This window comes from Lepidothrix coronata, unplaced genomic scaffold (assembly GCF_001604755.1).
Source record: "Lepidothrix coronata isolate B3197 unplaced genomic scaffold, Lepidothrix_coronata-1.0 Scaffold7, whole genome shotgun sequence".
Lineage (NCBI taxonomy): Eukaryota > Metazoa > Chordata > Aves > Passeriformes > Pipridae > Lepidothrix > Lepidothrix coronata.
In genome coordinates, this window is record NW_016690187.1 from 7,035,339 (window position 1) to 7,055,184 (window position 19,846).

Below are 19,846 nucleotides of genomic sequence, written 5' to 3' on the forward strand. Positions count from 1 at the left end.
AATTAATTTACCAGAATATTTTACAGTTACCAATAATAGAATTTGTGTTAACACATGGAAATAGAGACAAAACCAGCACTGTTGTAGTGGTATTTTGAAATAATACTGAACAGCCTCAACTGCATTATTAAAAAAGATCTAGGAGCAGTGAACTTGAAAGTCAGACCCTATTCTTCTGTTTAGGCAAACATGCCTAAACTCCAAGTCACCACAGGAGATAGAATTTGGGTTCCTATGTAATTCAGTAGTTGTAGGAGATTTAATTGCAGTATTGATTCTTGACAAAAAGCCTACCTTTTAATATTACCAAAATTGTCTTAAAGAAGCTGAAACATCTCTGATCCTGTTAACATGCATTTAAAATAAAATCAAACAAAACAGCATGAGGGAAAACCCAATTCATGTCATTTTTTTTTCTTTTAGCCATCCTAATTACCTCCATGCTACAAGACATCAATGCTGAAGAGAAAGATACAATAACATTTGAAGTCACTGTTAACTATGAAGGTATTTCATATAAGTGGCTAAAGAATGGTGTAGAAATAAAATCGACTGATAAATGCCAGATACGGACAAAGAAGCTTACACACTCCCTCTCCATAAGGAATGTGCATTTTGGGGATGCTGCAGAATATACTTTTGTTGCTGGAAAAGCAGCTTCATCAGCCACTTTATATGTGGAAGGTATTTGCTCTCTTGATTTGTATATTTAGTGACTTCTAGTGGCTTAACTAAAATCAAGGCACTCATTTTACATTTTTTTCTGCCCTAGCTCGTCACATTGAATTTAGGAAGCATATTAAAGACATCAAGGTGGTGGAGAAGAAGAGGGCTATTTTTGAATGTGAAGTTTCAGAACCTGACATTCAAGTCCAGTGGATGAAGGATGGGCAAGAACTCCAGATTGGTGACAGGTAAATGATTGTTTTTACACCATAATAACTTTTGCTATGCATTTTCCCCCAGGAAATAATTAGCTTATTTTCTTTTCTGATGTCCTCAGGATGAAAGTTCAGAGAGAGAAATATGTCCATCGTCTAATCATTCCTTCCACAAGAATGTCTGATGCTGGTCAGTACACTGTAGTAGCAGGTGGAAACACATCCAGTGCCAATTTGATAGTGGAAGGTCGTGACATTCGCATCAGAACCGTTCATAAAGATATTCAGGTATGACCTATACAGATGAATAAATATTTCATAACTATGTCAAGCAAAAAATAATGCAAGGGATGAGCAACAATATCTAGGCAGTCCTAACACAAAAATCTGCAATTATAAGGTCTTCTAGAAAAATGGAAAGTGGCATATGTAAAAACAACTTTATTTTTATTATTTATTCTACCTGTATAAAGGTCATTGAGAGACAAAGAGCTGAAATTGAATTTGAAGTCAATGAAGATGACATTGAACCACAGTGGTACAAGGATGGTATTGAGATCAACTTCCAGTATGAGGAAAGATACAGTTATGTGGCAGAAAGGAGAATCCATCGAATGAGCATCTTTGAAACCACTTACTCTGACGCTGGAGAATATACTTTTGTTGCAGGACGGAATAGGAGTTCTGTTATTCTTTATGTGAATGGTATGTGTCCCCATAACCAATACTTTGACTGTATTTATTACCCAGTGTTTTTCTGATTTCTATATAGCTTCTCAGAAATTCTGAATCCAAAAAAAAAGATAAATCCAAAGAGATCATCTGGAACACTATAAAATTCTTCATGTACATGGATGTTTCTCACTCTACTGAAATAGCTGGTTAGCTGATAAAAATACCATAGCAGTTCTTTTCCCACTATATTTACTTAGACCAGAAAATTTCTCAAGTCTAAATAAAACTAATTTGTTCATATGAAAAAATATGCCTTCCCAGAGAGATCAATCTAGTGATTCTTGGACATATTTTGCCAGAAAACACACCAACATAGCTAATTATGTTAAGGCACTTACTGCTAGATCATCCCCCTTGTACCAAGAAAAAGGGCGAATTTTCATGGGCACACTTGATTAGGAATAATAGCGGTTTTGGTGGGGGTTTTTGTCTGTTTGTTTTGTTTTGTTTTTAATTAATTCCTAGCAAATAGTTTTGAATCAATAATAAATATCAATAATGAGATTTTTCCTTCTTCTTCTTTCTCCCCTTCCTCTCCACCTTCCTTCCGCCCAATTTTCAGCTCCAGAGCCACCCCAAATTATTCAGGAGCTAGAGCCAACTACCGTGGAGTCTGGCAAACCTGCCCGCTTCTGTGCTATGATATCTGGCAAACCTCAGCCCAAAATTTCCTGGTACAAAGATGACCAACAGCTTTCTCCAGGTTTCAAGTGCAAATTTCTTCATGATGCCCAAGAATATACTCTATTGCTGATTGAAACCTTCCCTGAAGATGCAGCAGTGTACACCTGTGAAGCAAAAAATGACTATGGAGTTGCAACAACTTCAGCTTCACTTTCAGTGGAAAGTGAGTTTCCCATGCTCATAAATACCACTGTTTGTGAAATGAGATAGCTGTTGTTCGTCTTTAAAAATTACTTCTTTTTCTTGTTCTTTAGTCCCAGAAGTTGTTTCTCCTGAGCTAGAAATGCCAGTGTATCCACCTGCTGTCATAATACCACTACGTGATACTGTTACATCTGAGGGACATTCTGCTTGTTTTCAGTGCAGAGTTACAGGGACAGGTGAGTTTATTAAACCCTGTACATCTTTTGATCTCTCAGAATTTTTAATCTTGAACTCAGAAAAAAATTCACCAATATATGTGCTTGGATCAGTCTTCCCCTAGAAGTACAGTTGTTTGACATACACACACATCAAAAGGTTACTGACTTTCAGTTTAACTTTCAGTTAAGCAAGTCAAAGACTGCATCAAGCATGGAAGTTTTAAGCTGTCATAAACATACTAAGCATTTCTAAAAAGAAGATTTCTTTCACAAAACTTGTCTTTGGAAACTTCTCAGTGTTTCAAATGCTAACTGATGTTGGAAAACTGTGTCAGTGAGTAAAATGTAGAGTTTCTTTGTGGAAAAGCATTACCTTGTTAAATGAATATGATGAACATACCATGACACACACTATCACATCAATTAACTAAACAAACAGACTGAAACTGTGATTCAACCTTTACCCTAATATTCCTAAATATTTCATATCACTCTGCAAACACTAAACTGTGATTGCTTTATTTTTCCTACCATAAAAGGGTGTTTGCTCATTGTCTCTTTAAGTGTAGATTTTACTTAAGTAAGTTTTCTAGTTTTAGTTATATAGAATGTCATTCTACAATTAAAATATTTTTTCCAAGTTAACACAAGGCCAAATAAAACTACCTTTCTTCACTTCAGTAAATGACCTTGAGTATAACTCGTAATAAAGTATTCACATAATAAACTGCAGAATAAGATCCAGTTCAAACCCCAAAGAATTTACAATTATTTAAAGATAAATAAAACTCCAAATTTAAAAATAATCCTGAGTGACAGCTCCATAAAAATCCACATAAAATTTGTAATATACATGTACATGCAAATATGTATGATTTGCATTTCAATCACTTGGAAACAAACTCCATTTAAAAAAAAAGGCTTTACAACAGGATTCTGCTTTAGAAGTGCTGCTACAACTCAGAAAATATATATTGGACTGGTGCACACTCTGCTCAATGCATGCTAGTGTAACTTTTTTTTAGAAGAACTGTTTGTGAATGTGGAAGCTGCATTTACAGCATGGAATATAAAGATCCTTTCATCTAGGTCTTCCTTCATAGAACCATAGAATCATCTAGGTTGGAAAAGACCTCAAGGATCGTTAAATCCAATCATTAACCCAGTCTGCCAATGACTCTACCACTTCCCTGGGCAGCCTATTCTTGAAAACCCTTTCAGTGAAAAAATTTTTCCTATTGAAAATTTCCTTTATTGAATACTGTATCCAAATGGATTTGCATACCTCTCACTTGACTTGTGAAAAACTTTTATATTAGTTAGGTAACATATGATTGAAAATACAGGTTTTTAATGGTACACTTTGTGTAACTGGCTATTGAAAACACTCCTTCTTCTGATGACAATAATAACCCACTATTTGTGCTACAACATTTGATTTATAATGTAGTATAATGATAAATGGAGAGGCAAGACTAAAGTCTGCTTCAGTCTTGTTCTTTCTCAAGTCTACATGAACCTATACAAGTAATACAACATGTTATATAGGAATTTTGTAAAGGTGCAAACATAGGATCTTCCTTGAGAAATATGACATGTAAAAGTTATAATATTTGCACCAAGAAGAGGCAAGGTACCGTACTTAAAAGAATATTCTGTTTTAGTTTTTTAACCTGATTAGTTAAAGCTAATAATTTTATAGCCTGTTTAATCATGCAATTGTAGCAAAATCCCATTTTAAAAAAGAGAGTTTCTCTGGTTTTAGGAGTAGCAAAATATTTCAAAATTTTTACATTTAGAGAAGAAAGGAAGAATTATTTTTTACTCAGTAATGTATCAGCACCAGGATCAGTTTCTCCATACAAATATTTCCAATGCACAAAGCAAAACTTAAAGCAACAATAGGCCACTTTCTACTCATCATACTTTACCAGAGTAATACAAGGCACATTTAAACTTAGATACTTGAGATTAAGTATCTCTTAGATACTTGAGACTAAGATTTGGAAGATATAAATATAAAAATAGTGTTTACTTACTGGTGTAATATTGTAAATTTTTCTTTCTTTCTTTTGCTTGAGCAGATCTGAAAGTCTCCTGGTACAGCAAAGAGAAGGAGATCAAGCCATCACGTTTTTTTAGAATGACTCAGTTTGAAGACACTTACCAGCTGGAGATTGCAGAAGCTTATCCAGAGGATGAAGGAATCTATACCTTTGTGGCTAGTAATTCTGTAGGCCAAGTGACAAGCACTGCTACCTTGAAGTTAGAAGGTACACTGTGCAATTAAAGAAGTTGTCTTGTTTAGGTTATATTCCAATACTCATCTTAATATACACTGATAATTATATGTGAGTCGTTGTCTGTCATGTTGTCTTTTAACTCAATTAATTACTACCATTTGCAATGTCCACAGCATACACTTATGTCTCCAAAATATAGGTAATGAACAACAAAATGTATTTCACAATTTTGCAATGTTTCATGCTCCCCTCCCTTTTCATTTTCTCCAGTCTTAGAATCTGTCATGCAGTAAAAGCCTTCTTTCTAATGGAAGTTCTTTGCTTACACATTCTTTGATTTGACTGTGAAGACAATCTAGTAAGAATTTTTGTACGAAATAAGTTACTTGAAAACTGTTGAAAAATGTCCTAAATAGAGATGTGTAGCAGGTGTGGAGCAACTGAAAAGAAAAAGTGTACATTCATATAAATTGATGAAACATTGACCAAAGTTTTAGAGCAGAAATATTGCCTGGATAATTTGGTGTTCTATATTGTCCTTGATATTATTTAAACATAAATATTTTGTTTTCTTTTTGCAATAGATTTTATAAATGATGAATGCGAATAATTCATGCTGTTAAGTTGCAAGTTAGAAAAAAAAGTCTTGAATGAGAGAGAAAATTCATTGTAGTGTAGGGTAAGAAATTAAAAGTTGGCATGCTTCTTTTCAGGATTTAAAAATGTTGAAGAAGTTACATCAGAGTCCCCTTGGCATGTTTCTTCATCTGTTTCACTTAAGGAGGAGTCTATTGGCCAAAGGCCCACCTTTATCCAGCCTATTTCAAGCTGCAGGGTATGCAGTGGGGAATCAGTCAGATTTCAAGCTAGAGTCTCTGGCAGGGCTAAACCAAAAATCCAATGGTTTCATAATCAACGACTCATGTTGCCAAAAAAAGACTTAGTTTTCCACTTTGATGAGTCTACAGGCACAGCTACACTGATAATAGTAGATGCTTTCTTAGAGCATGCTGGCCAATACTCTTGCAAGGCAAGAAATAGTGCTGGAGAAACAACTTGTACAGCTACACTTACAGTGACTGCAGAAGGTAAAGCCCCATTTTTACTTCAAAGGGATTCAGTTTGTTCTATACCACACTTTTGTGCTACTACTAATTATTTCCTTGTTTCACACCTTTTCTTTCCCAGCTAATGTTAGTAGTACCTACCCTCAGTAACCCAGTCACTCTCATTTCTTCTGTTTATGCTGTAACATTTGGAAATTTTCAAATTTATATATCAATAGAAGTCAAAGAATAGAATAATTTAAATGAAGGCATACAGATTTTTAAAAAAACTAAGTGATCTTTATAGCATTAACTGAGGTATTTTGCACTGTCTTGTTTAAAAACAAAACCAATTACCTCCTTTAAGTAAGTTTCCGATCCTAAAATGGACCACTTTAGTGAAGGAAGAGACAAGTATCAACTGAGTACCAAATGCATGACTAGCTTAGGCATCACTTGTCATTTATACATGTGAATGGATAATTTCTATGTTGAGATAGTGCATCCAGCATGCTGAATTTTCAAATGGAGATCATTCATTTTCATCCTCCATGCTGTTTGATTTTGTTCAGAGCATGGTCCAGTGAACTTCTTTAGATACTAATGTTGTTATTTTTGTTACTTAATTACACAGTGCAAGCCCTAGATAGGCAAAGTTCTGGGAAAGATGTAAAAGAGTCTATCCGGTCACAGGCTATATCAGAACTTCATGTTCCTCCTCTCACAAAGAAGAACATTGAAAATTATCAAAAAGAATTTAAATCAGTGCAACAACCATCACAGGAATTGGGTGTACAGGTTTTTGAAAGTGTATCAAAAAGTTTGACCATGAAGGCTACATCAGTTGAAGAAATAAAAGCCATGCACACAACAGTCCTTTCTCAAACATCTCAGAGCACCAAGATCTCTATGACCACCTCTCAGGAAATGAAAGATGTCCCTCCAAAGATTCTCTTGCAACTCAGAGACCTAACTGTGAAACGTGGTGACACTGCTCAGTTCATATGTGCCTTAGAAAATGAATTCTTCTATGAGTTTCTTTGGGCCCATGAAGGAAAAAGAGTAGAAGTGTCTGAAAAATTGAAGATATCACAAAACGGAAGTGTTCTTCTGCTCACAATCCTAAATGCCCAGCTGACAGATCAAGGACTGTACAGTTGTACTGTTTATAATGACTATGGAGGGACAACAACTTCTGCAATACTAACAGTCAAAGGTGGTTATCTGACTTTTAACATTATCACTTACCTTTTGGAACTTCATTATAACTACCTAGAGCTCACTCATATTTCCTTTATTATTATTTATTCATTTATTATTGTTAATTGAGAAAACTGTGTTGATAATAATCTGGGGGTTTTCCTTCACATTTACAGCTCTATTCATAAGTGAAATATGCAGTACTGGGAAGTTGATATTGTAACTGTGCCTCTTCCTGTCAAGTCATAGATGTCTGAGGCTTTTTATTCCTCATATACTTCATGATATGCAGTGAGATGTAAAGCAGGAATTGTAGGAATTTTTATATTTTGTTAATTCCTGAAGCTGGAGTTGAAGGAAGATAAGAACGTCAGATAAGCAATGTTGAATTAGATACCTGGTCATATCAAACTCCCAACTTGTTTCAAATAAATCCAAGGTTTCAATTCCAATGTTGGCAATACAATTAATGTCCTTGAAAGGATTAATGGGTGCAAATATTGTATTACTGCAATACTGAATTGTCTTCTACCCTTTACTCTCCTTAAGATATAAGTATTTATTTTTCACTAAGACTCTTTCCACCCCTTCCTGACATCAACATAGAAAGATGTTAGTAGTGCTATCACTAGTAAGGACTCAAAAATATATTATCACCACACTAGACAGGTGATACTATTTCTGATGAGTTACAAGGAATACAGAACAGAAAACTAAGATGAATAATGAGAAAAGCATTGACCCTGTTGATTTGGCTCTTAATTACTGAAATTTCTTTTTTCACTCTAGAGCTGTGCAAAACGCTTTACATAATCTTCTGCTGATACTTTCCAAATTAAGGCTCTAAATTAAAAGCAAAAATGTGCTTGTATTAGGCACTGCGGAACACGTCTTGGTCCCATGAAAGTCCCATAGGCTTAACTGATACCTAGAATTAGCCTAGCAGGAATAGAGCTCTTAAATGTGCAGTCACTCCTGTTTAATAGCATTGTTTTAGCACTAATACGCCCGACATACTTTCAATACTAATTACTGGGGTTTCCCCCCCCAATTATAAGGATATTTTTTTATTCCTGCAAAACATCTGACCTAATCCTTTTCCTAACTTTATTCTTACCTAGCAGAAGAAGCACAAGCCAAAGCAGTAACAAAAATTATTCTTGAATCAGATACTAAAAGCTTTAAAGCAGTCAAAGATTGTCAGTTTAAAGCATCTGAAGTTAAGCAAGAATCTTCTAAGAAAACCTCAAGCTTGTTTATATCTACATCCCAAAGACCATATGAAACTGAGAAGCAAAGAAACAGAGTATACTATCCTGATGTTGTGCCATGTGAAGACATCACAGAAACTGATGCCAAAGCACCAGAGTTTCTTGAAACTCTGCCTTCAGAAACTACTGTGAAAGAAGGAGATGATGTGTTTCTCTTTTGTATAATGAAAGGTGTGCCTACACCTTGTGTAGTCTGGTTGTGCAATCAGCTAATAGTTCAGGAATCTGCATTGTGTCACTTAAAACATGATGGGCCTCTGTGCAGCTTAAGATTGTTGAAAGTTGGTCAGAACCACAAGGGTATATACAAGTGCAGAATAGTTAATCCTGCAGGACAAGCCGAGTGCAGCACTCATCTGAAAGTGACAGGTTGGCAACTGCATGTTCCTTCTAAGTATCAATTCCTCATGCATAGCATCATTGCATTTCAGTACATTCATTCCCTGAGGGATGATAAAGAACAAAAAGCATCTCATTAGTCTGTGGATTGTTGAATGTTTTCTTCAGGGATTTACGGCATGATAAAGGCATGTTGCATTAGAAACTTTCCCCCACCCAGCAAAAAAGAAAGCAAACCTTATAGAAAAATGTACATTGCAAACAAGTTTGAAAATATTTGATTACTCTGTTCTCAAAATTTATGAAGTGTTTGAATTGTTTGGCATGCATTTATGTGTACGTATGTGTGAATTTCTGTATATTTGGAAACGAGATTGGATGTTTTTTACTGCGTAAAGTGTTGATTGGCACATTTAGAAACTATAGCTCAAAAATCTTTGTCTTTTTTATTCTAGCTCCTGAAAAAATTGTTCATGAGAAGCTAGAGGAAGAGGTTGAAATGGAAATGAAAGGTACAATCACCAATGAGAATAATTAGTACCAGTAATTAGTAATGTTACAAAAAGCTTTTATCTGCTTATGTGAAGTGTCTGATGGGGAAGAAAGACACTTTAAAGCATATTGGAATATGTTGCATGTTTGTGTTGATATGCAAAGGGTTACCTGCATTATAAGGTTATTTAAGTTTTAAAATATATTTAAAACTTCAAATTTGTAATTGTGCAGCCATATTCTTAACTTTTACTTCATGCTTTGCAGCTGTTCACAGAGCTTTTATTTGTTCAATTTCCTTTTGAATGCATGGAATAGTTTACTTCAGAAGGAAGTTATACAAATCTTATTTGTATTATTTTTAAACAAGTTAGCAGCCTAACATTAATCAGTTCAATGGACACTACTGGATGGATAGATAAAGTATACTAGAGAGCATTTGTTGTTTAGATTATGTGAAAGCTACACATTCCCATTGATTCCTTGCACTTTTTTTTACATACATTAATTCACCATTATACATCTCTTACCCTGGCTTGCAGATAGCATACGTGGTTCATGTTGCTTGCTTTTTTCCCTGTGCATAACACTGTGAAGTTAGTGGCTGTATTAGTTCGAATAAACGCCTTCTCATTTCATGTTACTTACTTTTTAAAAAGATATCTTTCAAAATATTTTTTCTCAATTGTTTGAACATTTAATCTGCAAACAGAGGGGTCAGAAAGGGCGTTTATTCTACTGTCTGCAAGTCAGGTAAGATTTTCTTCTTTGCCACCCAAAGACACACAGCTTTTCCAGGCAGCAAAAACATACACGCAGAAGAACGTGTTATTTTGAAATTCCTTTTTGCTTGTTCAAGAAGAAATTTCCACAGTCTGAAGAAAGAACAGACAACGAACGATTTTCGTGTCAATCTTTAAAACAGAGCAAGGCGTTGCGTTTATTCGAACAAATATGGTGAGTGAATTACTTTTTTTTCCTGGGTGTGTGATGAAATCCATTGCATGCCCATTTTTTATTTCAATATATTGTTACTTTTTTACAATCAGATGGTAGACAGAGCGTGACATATTGTAACTCAGTCTCCTTCTCTTGCAGAGCAGCATAGCAAGGTGAACCTCGAGGGACCTGGCACAGCGGCGGTACTGGCTTGCCCCCAGAACTGTAAACCCACCTTCACACAGGGCCTGAAGTGTAGGTCTGTCTTGGAGGGGGACCCTGCATTCTTCCAGTGCAAACTGGTGGCATGCCCAGCACCCCACATGTCCTGGTTTCACAACAACCGGCCCGTCTTCCAGGACTGCCGTAAGGTGATTCGCACGGAGAGTGAGGAGCACACACACCGTGCCAGCCTGGAGCTGTGGGACGTGCGGGAGCACGATGCTGGCAGCTACAGGGTATTTGCCATTAACAGCGAGGGCTCAGCTGAGTCCACTGCCTCACTGCTGGTGGCACGCAGTGGGGAGCAGCAGCAGGGCTTGGGTTTCACAGAGAAAGCCAAGTGGATGCGGCAGAGCTGGGAGTGCCTGCTGCAGCAGCGGCGGGAGGACCGGCTGCGGGTGGTGCTCCGCTGCACTGGCTCACCCTTTGACAAGGGGCAGGAGGCCAAGCAGTCACTTGGGAACCTCTCACCAGGCCGAGGCAGGGTACGAACCATCCATTTTCAGAGCCTGCCACTGGTGGGGCCTCACCGCCCAGGGGTGGCACGTAGTAGGGAGCATAGGGGCACAGTGGCTGATGCCGAGGAGCTGCTGGATGAGGAGATCCGTTGGAAGCTGCAGAGGCTGCGGGAGGCAAAGAGGGCAGCACTGAAAAAGAAGCAGGAATCCCTCATGTCCATGCCCCAGGAGGGCCCTCATGGGAAGCCCAGCCCAGTTAAGGTGGCTGCCAAGATGGATGGCTCGGAGCTCCGCACGGTGCAGGTCGTGAAGCGGTACTCCAGGCCCCAGGCCATGGGAGAGAGATGGCAGATGCCAGGTGGGCTTCTGGAGCCCTGCCCACCCCTCTTTGTCCAGGAGGTCAAGCCCCAAGAGGCTGTTGAGGGGCAAAGATGCACTTTCTCCTGCCTCTTCCATGGCCGCCCACAGCCTACAGTCACTTGGTACAACAATGCCAATCCCGTGGGGCGCATCAGGGGCACTGCCGTTCACACCACGGAGTGCCGCTCTACACTGACCTTTCCATCCCTACTCCCACAGCATGGGGGCACTGTCACCTGCGTGATCTTCAACCCACTGGGCACAGTCAGCACCTCAGCTGCACTCCATGTGAGGCAGCGAATGCCAGCCTATGAGTATGCAAAGAAGGAAGAGGAGAGGAAGAGAGAAGAGGAGAAGAAGGTGAAGGAGGAAGAAAGGGAGAAAGAGAAGGAGGAGAAAGTGAATGAGGAGGAGGAAGAAGAAGCTGGTCTGGCCTTTGCAGCAGAGAAAGGACTCCCAAGTGCAGTTCCAGACTCACACTTGCTGTCATTGCCTGTGGAGATCAAAATCACTGCACCCACTCCAACGCCAGAGCAAGGCACAGAGATGAAGGACACCACACAACACCCTCCAGAGCAGGCTGCTCCCACCATAAAGCACAAATTCAAGTTTTCATTTGATATGGGAAATGAGCCACCCCAATTTGTAGCAGAAGCCCCAGCACACATTCATTGCCATGAAGGAGAGGACGTGATGTTGGAGTGTGCTGTGTCTGGGCAGCCCCCACCAGCTGCAATCTGGTCCCTGAATGGCCAGAGCCTCTCTGCTAGTGAGAGGCTGAGGTTTGAAGAAGGCAAGAATGGTATGTACCGCTTACATATTCAAGGGGTTTCTGTCACAGATGCTGGACAGTATTGTTTAGTGGCCACAAACGTGGCTGGAACAGCACAGAGTGCCTCTGAGCTGACAGTCCAGCCCAGTGCACCCCAGTTGTATAGCAAAGATGGAGGCACCGAGGAACAGCCTGCTGTGGACCACGTTGTTCACCCCCAAGGCCTCAGCATACTTGGGAAGGATGAAGAGGAACAGATTGTATGCCCCAAGGAAGAGGAAGCCCACCTACCCTGGTCCCGAAGGCTGTCTCCATCTCCTGGTGAGCAGTTGGAAGACTGTGAGAAAACTCCTCACTTCACAGAAAGTGAGATGGCGGAAACAATGGTGCTGGATATTACAGAAGTTTATGCAAAGCAAGAAATGGGTTACACAGAAGAAAGTGTCAGGAATACAGATGATATTTCTGAGGTGAGGCAGCACAAGGGAAAAGCTGTCTCTGAAGAACACAGCTTTGGAATTGTTACTACTGAACTGCACCCTACCATATCCAGAAAAGGGCATGAACTTGTGGCCAAGGACTCGGGTCACTTTTCAGAGGAGCTGGAGCCTGAAGGAGGCAAGGTGATACCACATACAGATACTCTGTCCTGGGACATCTTGAAGTCACCATTTATGGAAGTGCATGGGCAAACACATGTCTCTGAGCAGTCTGCTCTGGCAAGGGAGTGTGAGGATTCACAATTTTTCATTCCTATATCGCCTGTGGTACAAGAGGGAAGTGATGTTTGCACAGAGGAGAGTGATGCCCCTGCCTGGGAGGCAGTGACTCCTGATGTGCCTCTTGTAGAAGAGCCAAGCGTGCCCCACCTGCAGGACCACATTGCAAGCAAACCCACAAAGGAGCTATTTGGCTTTTATGACTCCTGTACAGAAGAGCAGCAGAAGGAACAGCACAAGGAACAAGAGAGATCAGTTGATACTGAACAGGGTATCAAAGGTGATGATCATGTTTGTAAAGAAGAAACAATTAATGATGGTGATGCCACACACTGGGAAATGCACAATGATGATCAAATGTTGCAAGGAATGGAGTCTGACACAGGCAGCTCTTCTTTGGATGTAACTGTCACTCCTCCTGGCATAGAAAACTCAGGTCAGGTTTTTACTGAGGAAACCGAGGTTCACCTGGAAGAAGGGCATTTCAGAGAGCAGCTGTTGCCACCTGAGACTGATAAGACTGATATCATATATGATCTGAAGAAGCTTGTGGAGCCTTTTCTAGCTACAGAGACGACGTACACAGAACAGGCACAAACCCCCACAACTGTGGAGAGCATGGAGGAAAGAGCAACTGGGCGGCTGATCTCCTCTGTGCACCAACATGCTGCACTTGTGGAAGAGATGCCTCTGAGTGAGCAACTTCATCAGAGCTACAGGATGCAGAAGGAGGAGGTCAATGCCCAGGAAGAGGCACAGCAAAGAGAAACCAGTAGGGCTGATTTGCAAATCCCTAATGGGGACCTTGGCAGTGTCATGGTATCTGCTGAAGAGGGACCTCTTGCTGAAGAAATTCATGAGTCAGAGGTGAGTGTCTGTCAGGAGGACTCACTTGAGGAAAAAATTCATGAATTTCTGGTGGAGTCCACAGAAGATTTCCAAAGAGAAGTTCAGGAAACACATGTGTGGGAGAGTGGGGAATGGATGGAGCCCACAGACTCCCAGAGTGATAGCTTCATCATGGACTTGAAGAAAGCTGCACATGAAAAGAAAACCCAGGCTGGGCATCAGGCTGAGGAAGATGGTGGTTCCAGGATAGACAAGGTCTCTGAGACAGGAATGAGCGGCTTCACCTGTGAGATAGAAAGCACAGATTCCTCTGAGGAGATGCTCAGGGACACACAACAGGAACCAAATGCAACCAAGGGCTTCTCTTTTGGGCAACTCATACTTGGTTTAGTAATGGATGAGCCTGTGGCACTGAAGGAGCAAAGGAAGGACTCTAGGGACAAGAACGGGACTGCCACTGAGGAAGCCTCTGAGAATAGCCTAGATGAAGAAGGACTGTGGGAGGATACTTCTGCAGGTCCAGAGCCCAGTGCTGTTCAAGTGTCAAAGTTGGAGCCTGATTTGTCCCTGGCCAATTATTTAAGATCCACTGGGATACATGAAACTCCAGATCTCAAAGGGACAGTTCAGAAGGAGCAGCAAGAAACTATCACTTCACTGGAAGTGGAGGAGGTTACCTTCAGCATGGTTTACGATTATTACAACAACCATCAGGAATTTGCCCGGCCCTTCTCTCCTGAGTCAGAAATGTCTATAGAGCTGGAAGGTTGGAGCAGAGAGGAGTCGCCTGATTCAGACCGCTTTTACACACCTCCCTCCTCAGTGGAAATCTTTGAAACTGCTTCTTCAGCATCCTACCACACCCCACTCAGCACACCCGAGCGCTACTCCACACCGTCTGAAGGCTCAGGGTACAGCACGCCCCCTGAGCGCTACTCCACACCATCTGAAGGCTCAGTGTACAGCCTGCCCCCTGAGCACTACTCCACACCTTCCGAGGGTTCAAAATGCAACACACCCTCAGAGCGCTATTTCACACCCTTTGAGGGACCCTACTCTCCATCAGGGGACAGCACACCACCAGAACGCTATCGGACACCCACTGGGGAGTATATGGATGCCCTGACCACACTCCCCTCCTGTGAGAGGAGGCCTCAGCCTCCAGACCAGCCCCAGGCTGACGTGTTTAGGACCCCCCGTGAGTCTCTGGAGCCATCAGGCAGGGAAGTGCCACCTGCATTCCTCAAGGCATTGAGCAGGAGGAGATTGTGCGAGGGCAGCACACTGAGGTTTGTGGCTGAGGTGGTAGGTGTGCCCAAGCCAGAGGTGAAATGGTATCGTAATAAGTCTCTGTTGGAGCTGGATGAGAGAGTACGAATAGAGAAGGATGGGGACAAATGTATTCTGGAGATCACTAATATCCAGAAAGCCGATGGAGGACAGTATCTGTGCCATGCAGTGAACATTGTAGGGGAAGCTAAAAGTATTGCACAGGTGGAAGTTTTGCCTGAATATGGGAGGTCACTAGCACTGCCACCCCCTGTTACCCACCAGCATGTTATACACTTTGACCTGGACGAAAACACATCTTCAAGGTCACCTTCACCACAGGAAATCCTCCTGGAAGTGGAGCTGGATGAAAATGAGGTGAAGGAGTTTGAGAAGCAGGTTAAAATCATAACCAGTCCCGAGTTTACCCCAGATAAGAAGAGCATGGTAGTTTCCCTGGATGTCCTTCCACTTGCTTTGTTAGAACAAGCTGCAGGCTTGGCTGCAGTGGAGAATGAGGATGTAAAAATTGATTTCCAAGTAACTGAAATGCCTCCACGCTTTGCCGTGCCCATTGCAGATATCAAGGTGACAGAAGGCTTGGAGGCAGTGTTTGAGTGTGTGGTAACAGGTACTCCTGTCCCAGTAGTTCAGTGGTTCAGAGGTGACACCTGTGTGACGCCTGGCACACGGAAGTATGTTGTGAGTCAGAAGGAGGGACTTCACAGTCTGAAGATCCAAACTGTAGGTCCCTCTGATAGTGGCTGGTATAACTGTAAGGCAATGAATAGGCTGGGAGAAGCAACATGTAAAGGCTCCCTTGTGGTCATGGCTCAGCAGGGAGAAAGTGCTAAGGTGAGCAGTGAGACAGTCATGGGCTGTGAACCACACAGGCCACAGAAGTGTGACTTGCTTTTGAGTAAGACTGTGAGCCCAGGTGACCAGTCAGAAATAGAGCTGGAGTTTGAGTTTGAGCCGCACAGAGATGACTCAGAAAAAGCAATTCAACTGCTTGCAGTGACTCAGCAAGAGCAGGAAGTGGAAGGGGAGAAGTGTGTTAACATTAGTTTTGATGTGTTTGCAGAGCCATCCCAAGAGGAACGGGTTGAGTTTAGGGCAGAGGACTCAGAGAGCTGCAGTTTTGAATTCCAGGTCACAGAAGCTCCTCCCAGATTTGTTAGGCTCATTTCTGACTACAGTACATTTGTGGGTGCTTCAGTATACTTCCAGTGTCTCGTGACTGGTTCCCCCCACCCAAGTGTCTGCTGGTACAAGGATGGGGTGTTGTTGGAAGGGGATAGGTACCGTTTGCAGGAAGAGCAGGATGGCTCTCTTAGCCTTACCATTGAAAACCTGATGCAAAGTGACAGTGGGCAGTACAAATGTGTAGCTACTAACAGGGTAGGAACTGCTGAGACTTGTGCTGTGTTAACATTATACTAAATTTCCATAATTTATTTCAAAGTCTCTTTTGAAATACTAAATGTTCTTATGATGTTGTTCACTGCAGGTAAAAATGCAGCACTCATCTTTAGGGGCATTGTTTTTCATCTCTTTAGGGATGAAAACCACTCTGTGGGCATATTTCTGTCTCACTTAAACTTGCCTTCTTTGGGGAATTTAAGTGAGATTTAATCCGTGCATAAATTTTGTGCACATTTTCTGCACCGAGGTATATTTCAAGCTTCTTCTAAGTTCCTTACTCATTCTTGTAAAGATATTTTAGTTGACACTCATGTAAGCAGGACTAATTTTTTTTGTATAATGTACATATACCTGTGTATCTGTAACGGTGCAACCGCTCTTGTTTTATGTAGGCTAGAAATCACCTGAAAATGTAGACACCACTTTTTTCTTGTAACCTAGAGATATGGAATACTAACTTATGCTTGCTGTTTCATTTGGGTATAGTTCTGTGAAAGAACTCCTTAAATTGGTATTTCCCCTTCTCATAATGTTGTCAGAACATGTGAGTTTCACTGATTCAAATCCTGTGTTTACAGTTTCTATCACTGCAAAATTCTTACATCCATGGGCCTCCTTCTAACTGCTCATGGAATTAAATGCCTTTTTTACGTCAATGGAATTATGCTGTTGCAAAGAAAAGCAGCACAATGGGAAGAAAAATTACAGTTTTGCATTTGTAGAGACTGGACAGGATTTTTTCTCTATTACCAAGTAATAAACATGAAAACATATTTTGTACTGTATCTTTAGAAGTTAAAGGGAAAGGAGAGAGAAAATAATAATAAATCAGTGATGTTACTGTAAATTCATTAAAATAATTTTGGTTGTCCCTGTATTCCAGTGTCATTCATAAAAAATACATAGTAGTAAAAAAGTAAGATATTTTTATGCAGTATCTTGTTTCACATTAGAACTATATATTTACATATTCTTTTTTTTTTTTTAATTAATACCAGTTAAGTGTCCTATGTGTCAAAATGACCAGAAATAAATAGAATACATTCAATTGTTATCTGTGGCATTTTCTCACCAGAAGAGATTTTTACGTTAATGTTCTCCATGTGAATATATATTTTTGTATTTAAAGTAATGCTAATATTTAGGAGGAAGAGTCAGCAGTAGCTGACATAATCAGAACTAAATCTCTCTTACATAAGCTATGATAAATTGAGAAAATCTGTTAAAAGTATGAAAGTTATTAATTAATGTTTATTAGAAGTTAAATACGTCTCTAATGCATGTACCAGCTTTCCAGTAACCTCTAAGTCAAGGTGAGATCTTGAGTTCAAGAACCCTAAACAAAAATTAATTTTACTTTTTTTAACCTGTTAATGAGGTTCTTCCAGTCATTTACAAATTTCTGTCAGTTACCTTGCAAACAGCTTTAAGTACCATGGGGATTTTAAGCATAAAAGAACTATTCCTGTAGTATGTTCAGTTATGTTCCTACAATTTCTTATTTCTGAGTTTGATGTTTCCTCACACTGAGGTCAGCATGCCTCAAAAAACTGATAATCTTTTAAGACTATCCTATCACTCACCCAGGATAGTATATTTTGATCAAAAGATTCTCTTTGTGCCGATTGTGTTGCCTGATAAAAATTTAATATATAATTTAAGATACATAAGGTTTATATGTTAAAAGGCAGAGATAATTGTGATTTCTCATAGGTAATGGTGGTAGGAAAGAGAAACATGAGTGTCTGACCTGATGTTGTGCTGGGAAAGAATTACTCCACAACATGTCCTTGATCCATTCCTTGTGTAGATGTGTAGCACTGTCTGATTCATTAGACAGCAGAGGTCCTTAGGGAAGCTGGCAAGAATTGTCTGATGTTCCGTGTCAGCTGTGACATGAGGGGTCTTTTAGGCCCAAAGCCAAAGCGGTCAGAGGCCCTTCGATTAGGCCCTATGCAATTGTGATGTGTGTTTATTTTGCATGTAAATCTGAAAATTTTTAGCAGAAACAGGCCCAAAACTTGGTTCTAAAGCCATAAGCCAAACAGGTCCAAGTTTATATTCACATCTGAAATATATGGCCAAGCACCTTTTTCTCTACCTGTGTAGTGGTGTTTGTGGTTTACGTAAGTTTAAAAGTCTTGGTTTAAGTTTCATACATTAGCCAGGAGCATGATCATATGTTTATGGAGAGACAAAGTCTCACCTAAGCTACAAATATTAAATGTGGAGTAATCCCAGGTTGGAATGAACTTACTCTGGGACAACTGGTATACTTTGATTATCTCTCCAAAATTTTGTGCTTTCATAGGAGTCAAAAAGCTCACAATTTTCAGGTTTAATGTTGTCTTTATTTCTACAAAATAAGTATTTAAAAAAAAGGATGAATTATGTCTGTTTGTCATCAATGTGCATTGAATGTTAACATGTATGGTTAATTTGTGAAATAAATATGTAAATGATTTAAGTCCATCACTTCTTGTACTTTATTCATTTCACAGACCTATCTAAAATACAAAAAAGAATCTGTATAGTTTTTCTGTCATAAATATTCAGGAACACACAAAAGTGCATTAATTTTTTCCACACTCCCGTTATAAAGCATTCTTGTGTATTAGCATGGGTTTCATTCTGAAATTTATATTCCATATTTTTATATTTTACTTATTGGGCCAAATTCTGCCACCCATTCTCAAATTCACTTGCACAATTTATTACTGTTTTAGCAAGGCTGGTAAGTAATACCAAAGGACTGATATAATCTTTTATTTTTTACCTAAGCATCTCTTCTCTGCAGTTAGTCATTGTATGCACTGTTCTATGTCATGTAAATTCTGGCATTTGTGGCAAAACTAATAAGTTTTAAACTAATGAAAAAGAATTGGGTGTGACATAGTCTGTTCCTTTTTGTTGGAGTGTAGTAAAAATTATTGTCTCAATAAGTTTTTAAATTTAACGTACTCTAATTGAGAAGCTTATCAAGGTTCCCTCTTAAAGTTCCTAGAGACATTTATCCACTCACAATTTTATTCCTTTTTTAAACTCTCGTATCTTTCCATGTTGAATACTATGGTCCTTAAATGAGCAAACTTGTAAGGACAACAGTATTTGATTTCCAAAGATTTTCTTTGCATCATGCTTCTCAGGGATTGCTTGTACCATTCCTGGAAGTCTGAGATTTCACTGATGTTTCTATTGTCAAGCATCTGCAGAGAATGGCATGTTCTTCACCTCCACTTCCTCTCACTTTTAAACCATCATTAGAACCAGAGTGGTCCAACATATATATGGGTAACTTCAAAAGGGCAAGAAAAATTTTAAAGTGCTCTGTCTTCTTTTTCTCTCTTTTATTGTGGTAGTTTTAATATGCCATATTGTGACAGGGAGGAGTTCATAAGCAGAGATTTAAATCAGTGCAGACTTGTGATTTTTGTAATAATGGTGCTGTAAACTTAAGGGTCTAATGACAAAACCAGGACAAAACTGGTAAGAGAGAGGTAATCTCTTGGTGTATTAGACAAAAGATAGAGTTTAAAGAGATGGACTATGCACTAGAATAAAAGTCAGTGTGCTGAAAAGA

At 39.7% G+C, this 19,846-nt stretch overlaps 1 protein-coding gene across 1 annotated transcript in view; it reads left to right on the forward strand.

Moving 5' to 3' along the window:
- Positions 1-19,846, forward strand: part of TTN (titin) — a 244,207-nt gene that overhangs the window by 30,742 nt on the left and 193,619 nt on the right. The window contains exons 36-43 of the mRNA XM_017834916.1: positions 424-684; positions 773-914; positions 1,004-1,169; positions 1,355-1,586; positions 2,179-2,463; positions 2,555-2,680; positions 4,747-4,935; positions 9,217-9,273. Of these exons, the coding sequence (XP_017690405.1) occupies positions 424-684; positions 773-914; positions 1,004-1,169; positions 1,355-1,586; positions 2,179-2,463; positions 2,555-2,680; positions 4,747-4,935; positions 9,217-9,273 (1,458 nt within the window). The remainder of the gene's footprint in view (positions 1-423; positions 685-772; positions 915-1,003; positions 1,170-1,354; positions 1,587-2,178; positions 2,464-2,554; positions 2,681-4,746; positions 4,936-9,216; positions 9,274-19,846) is intronic.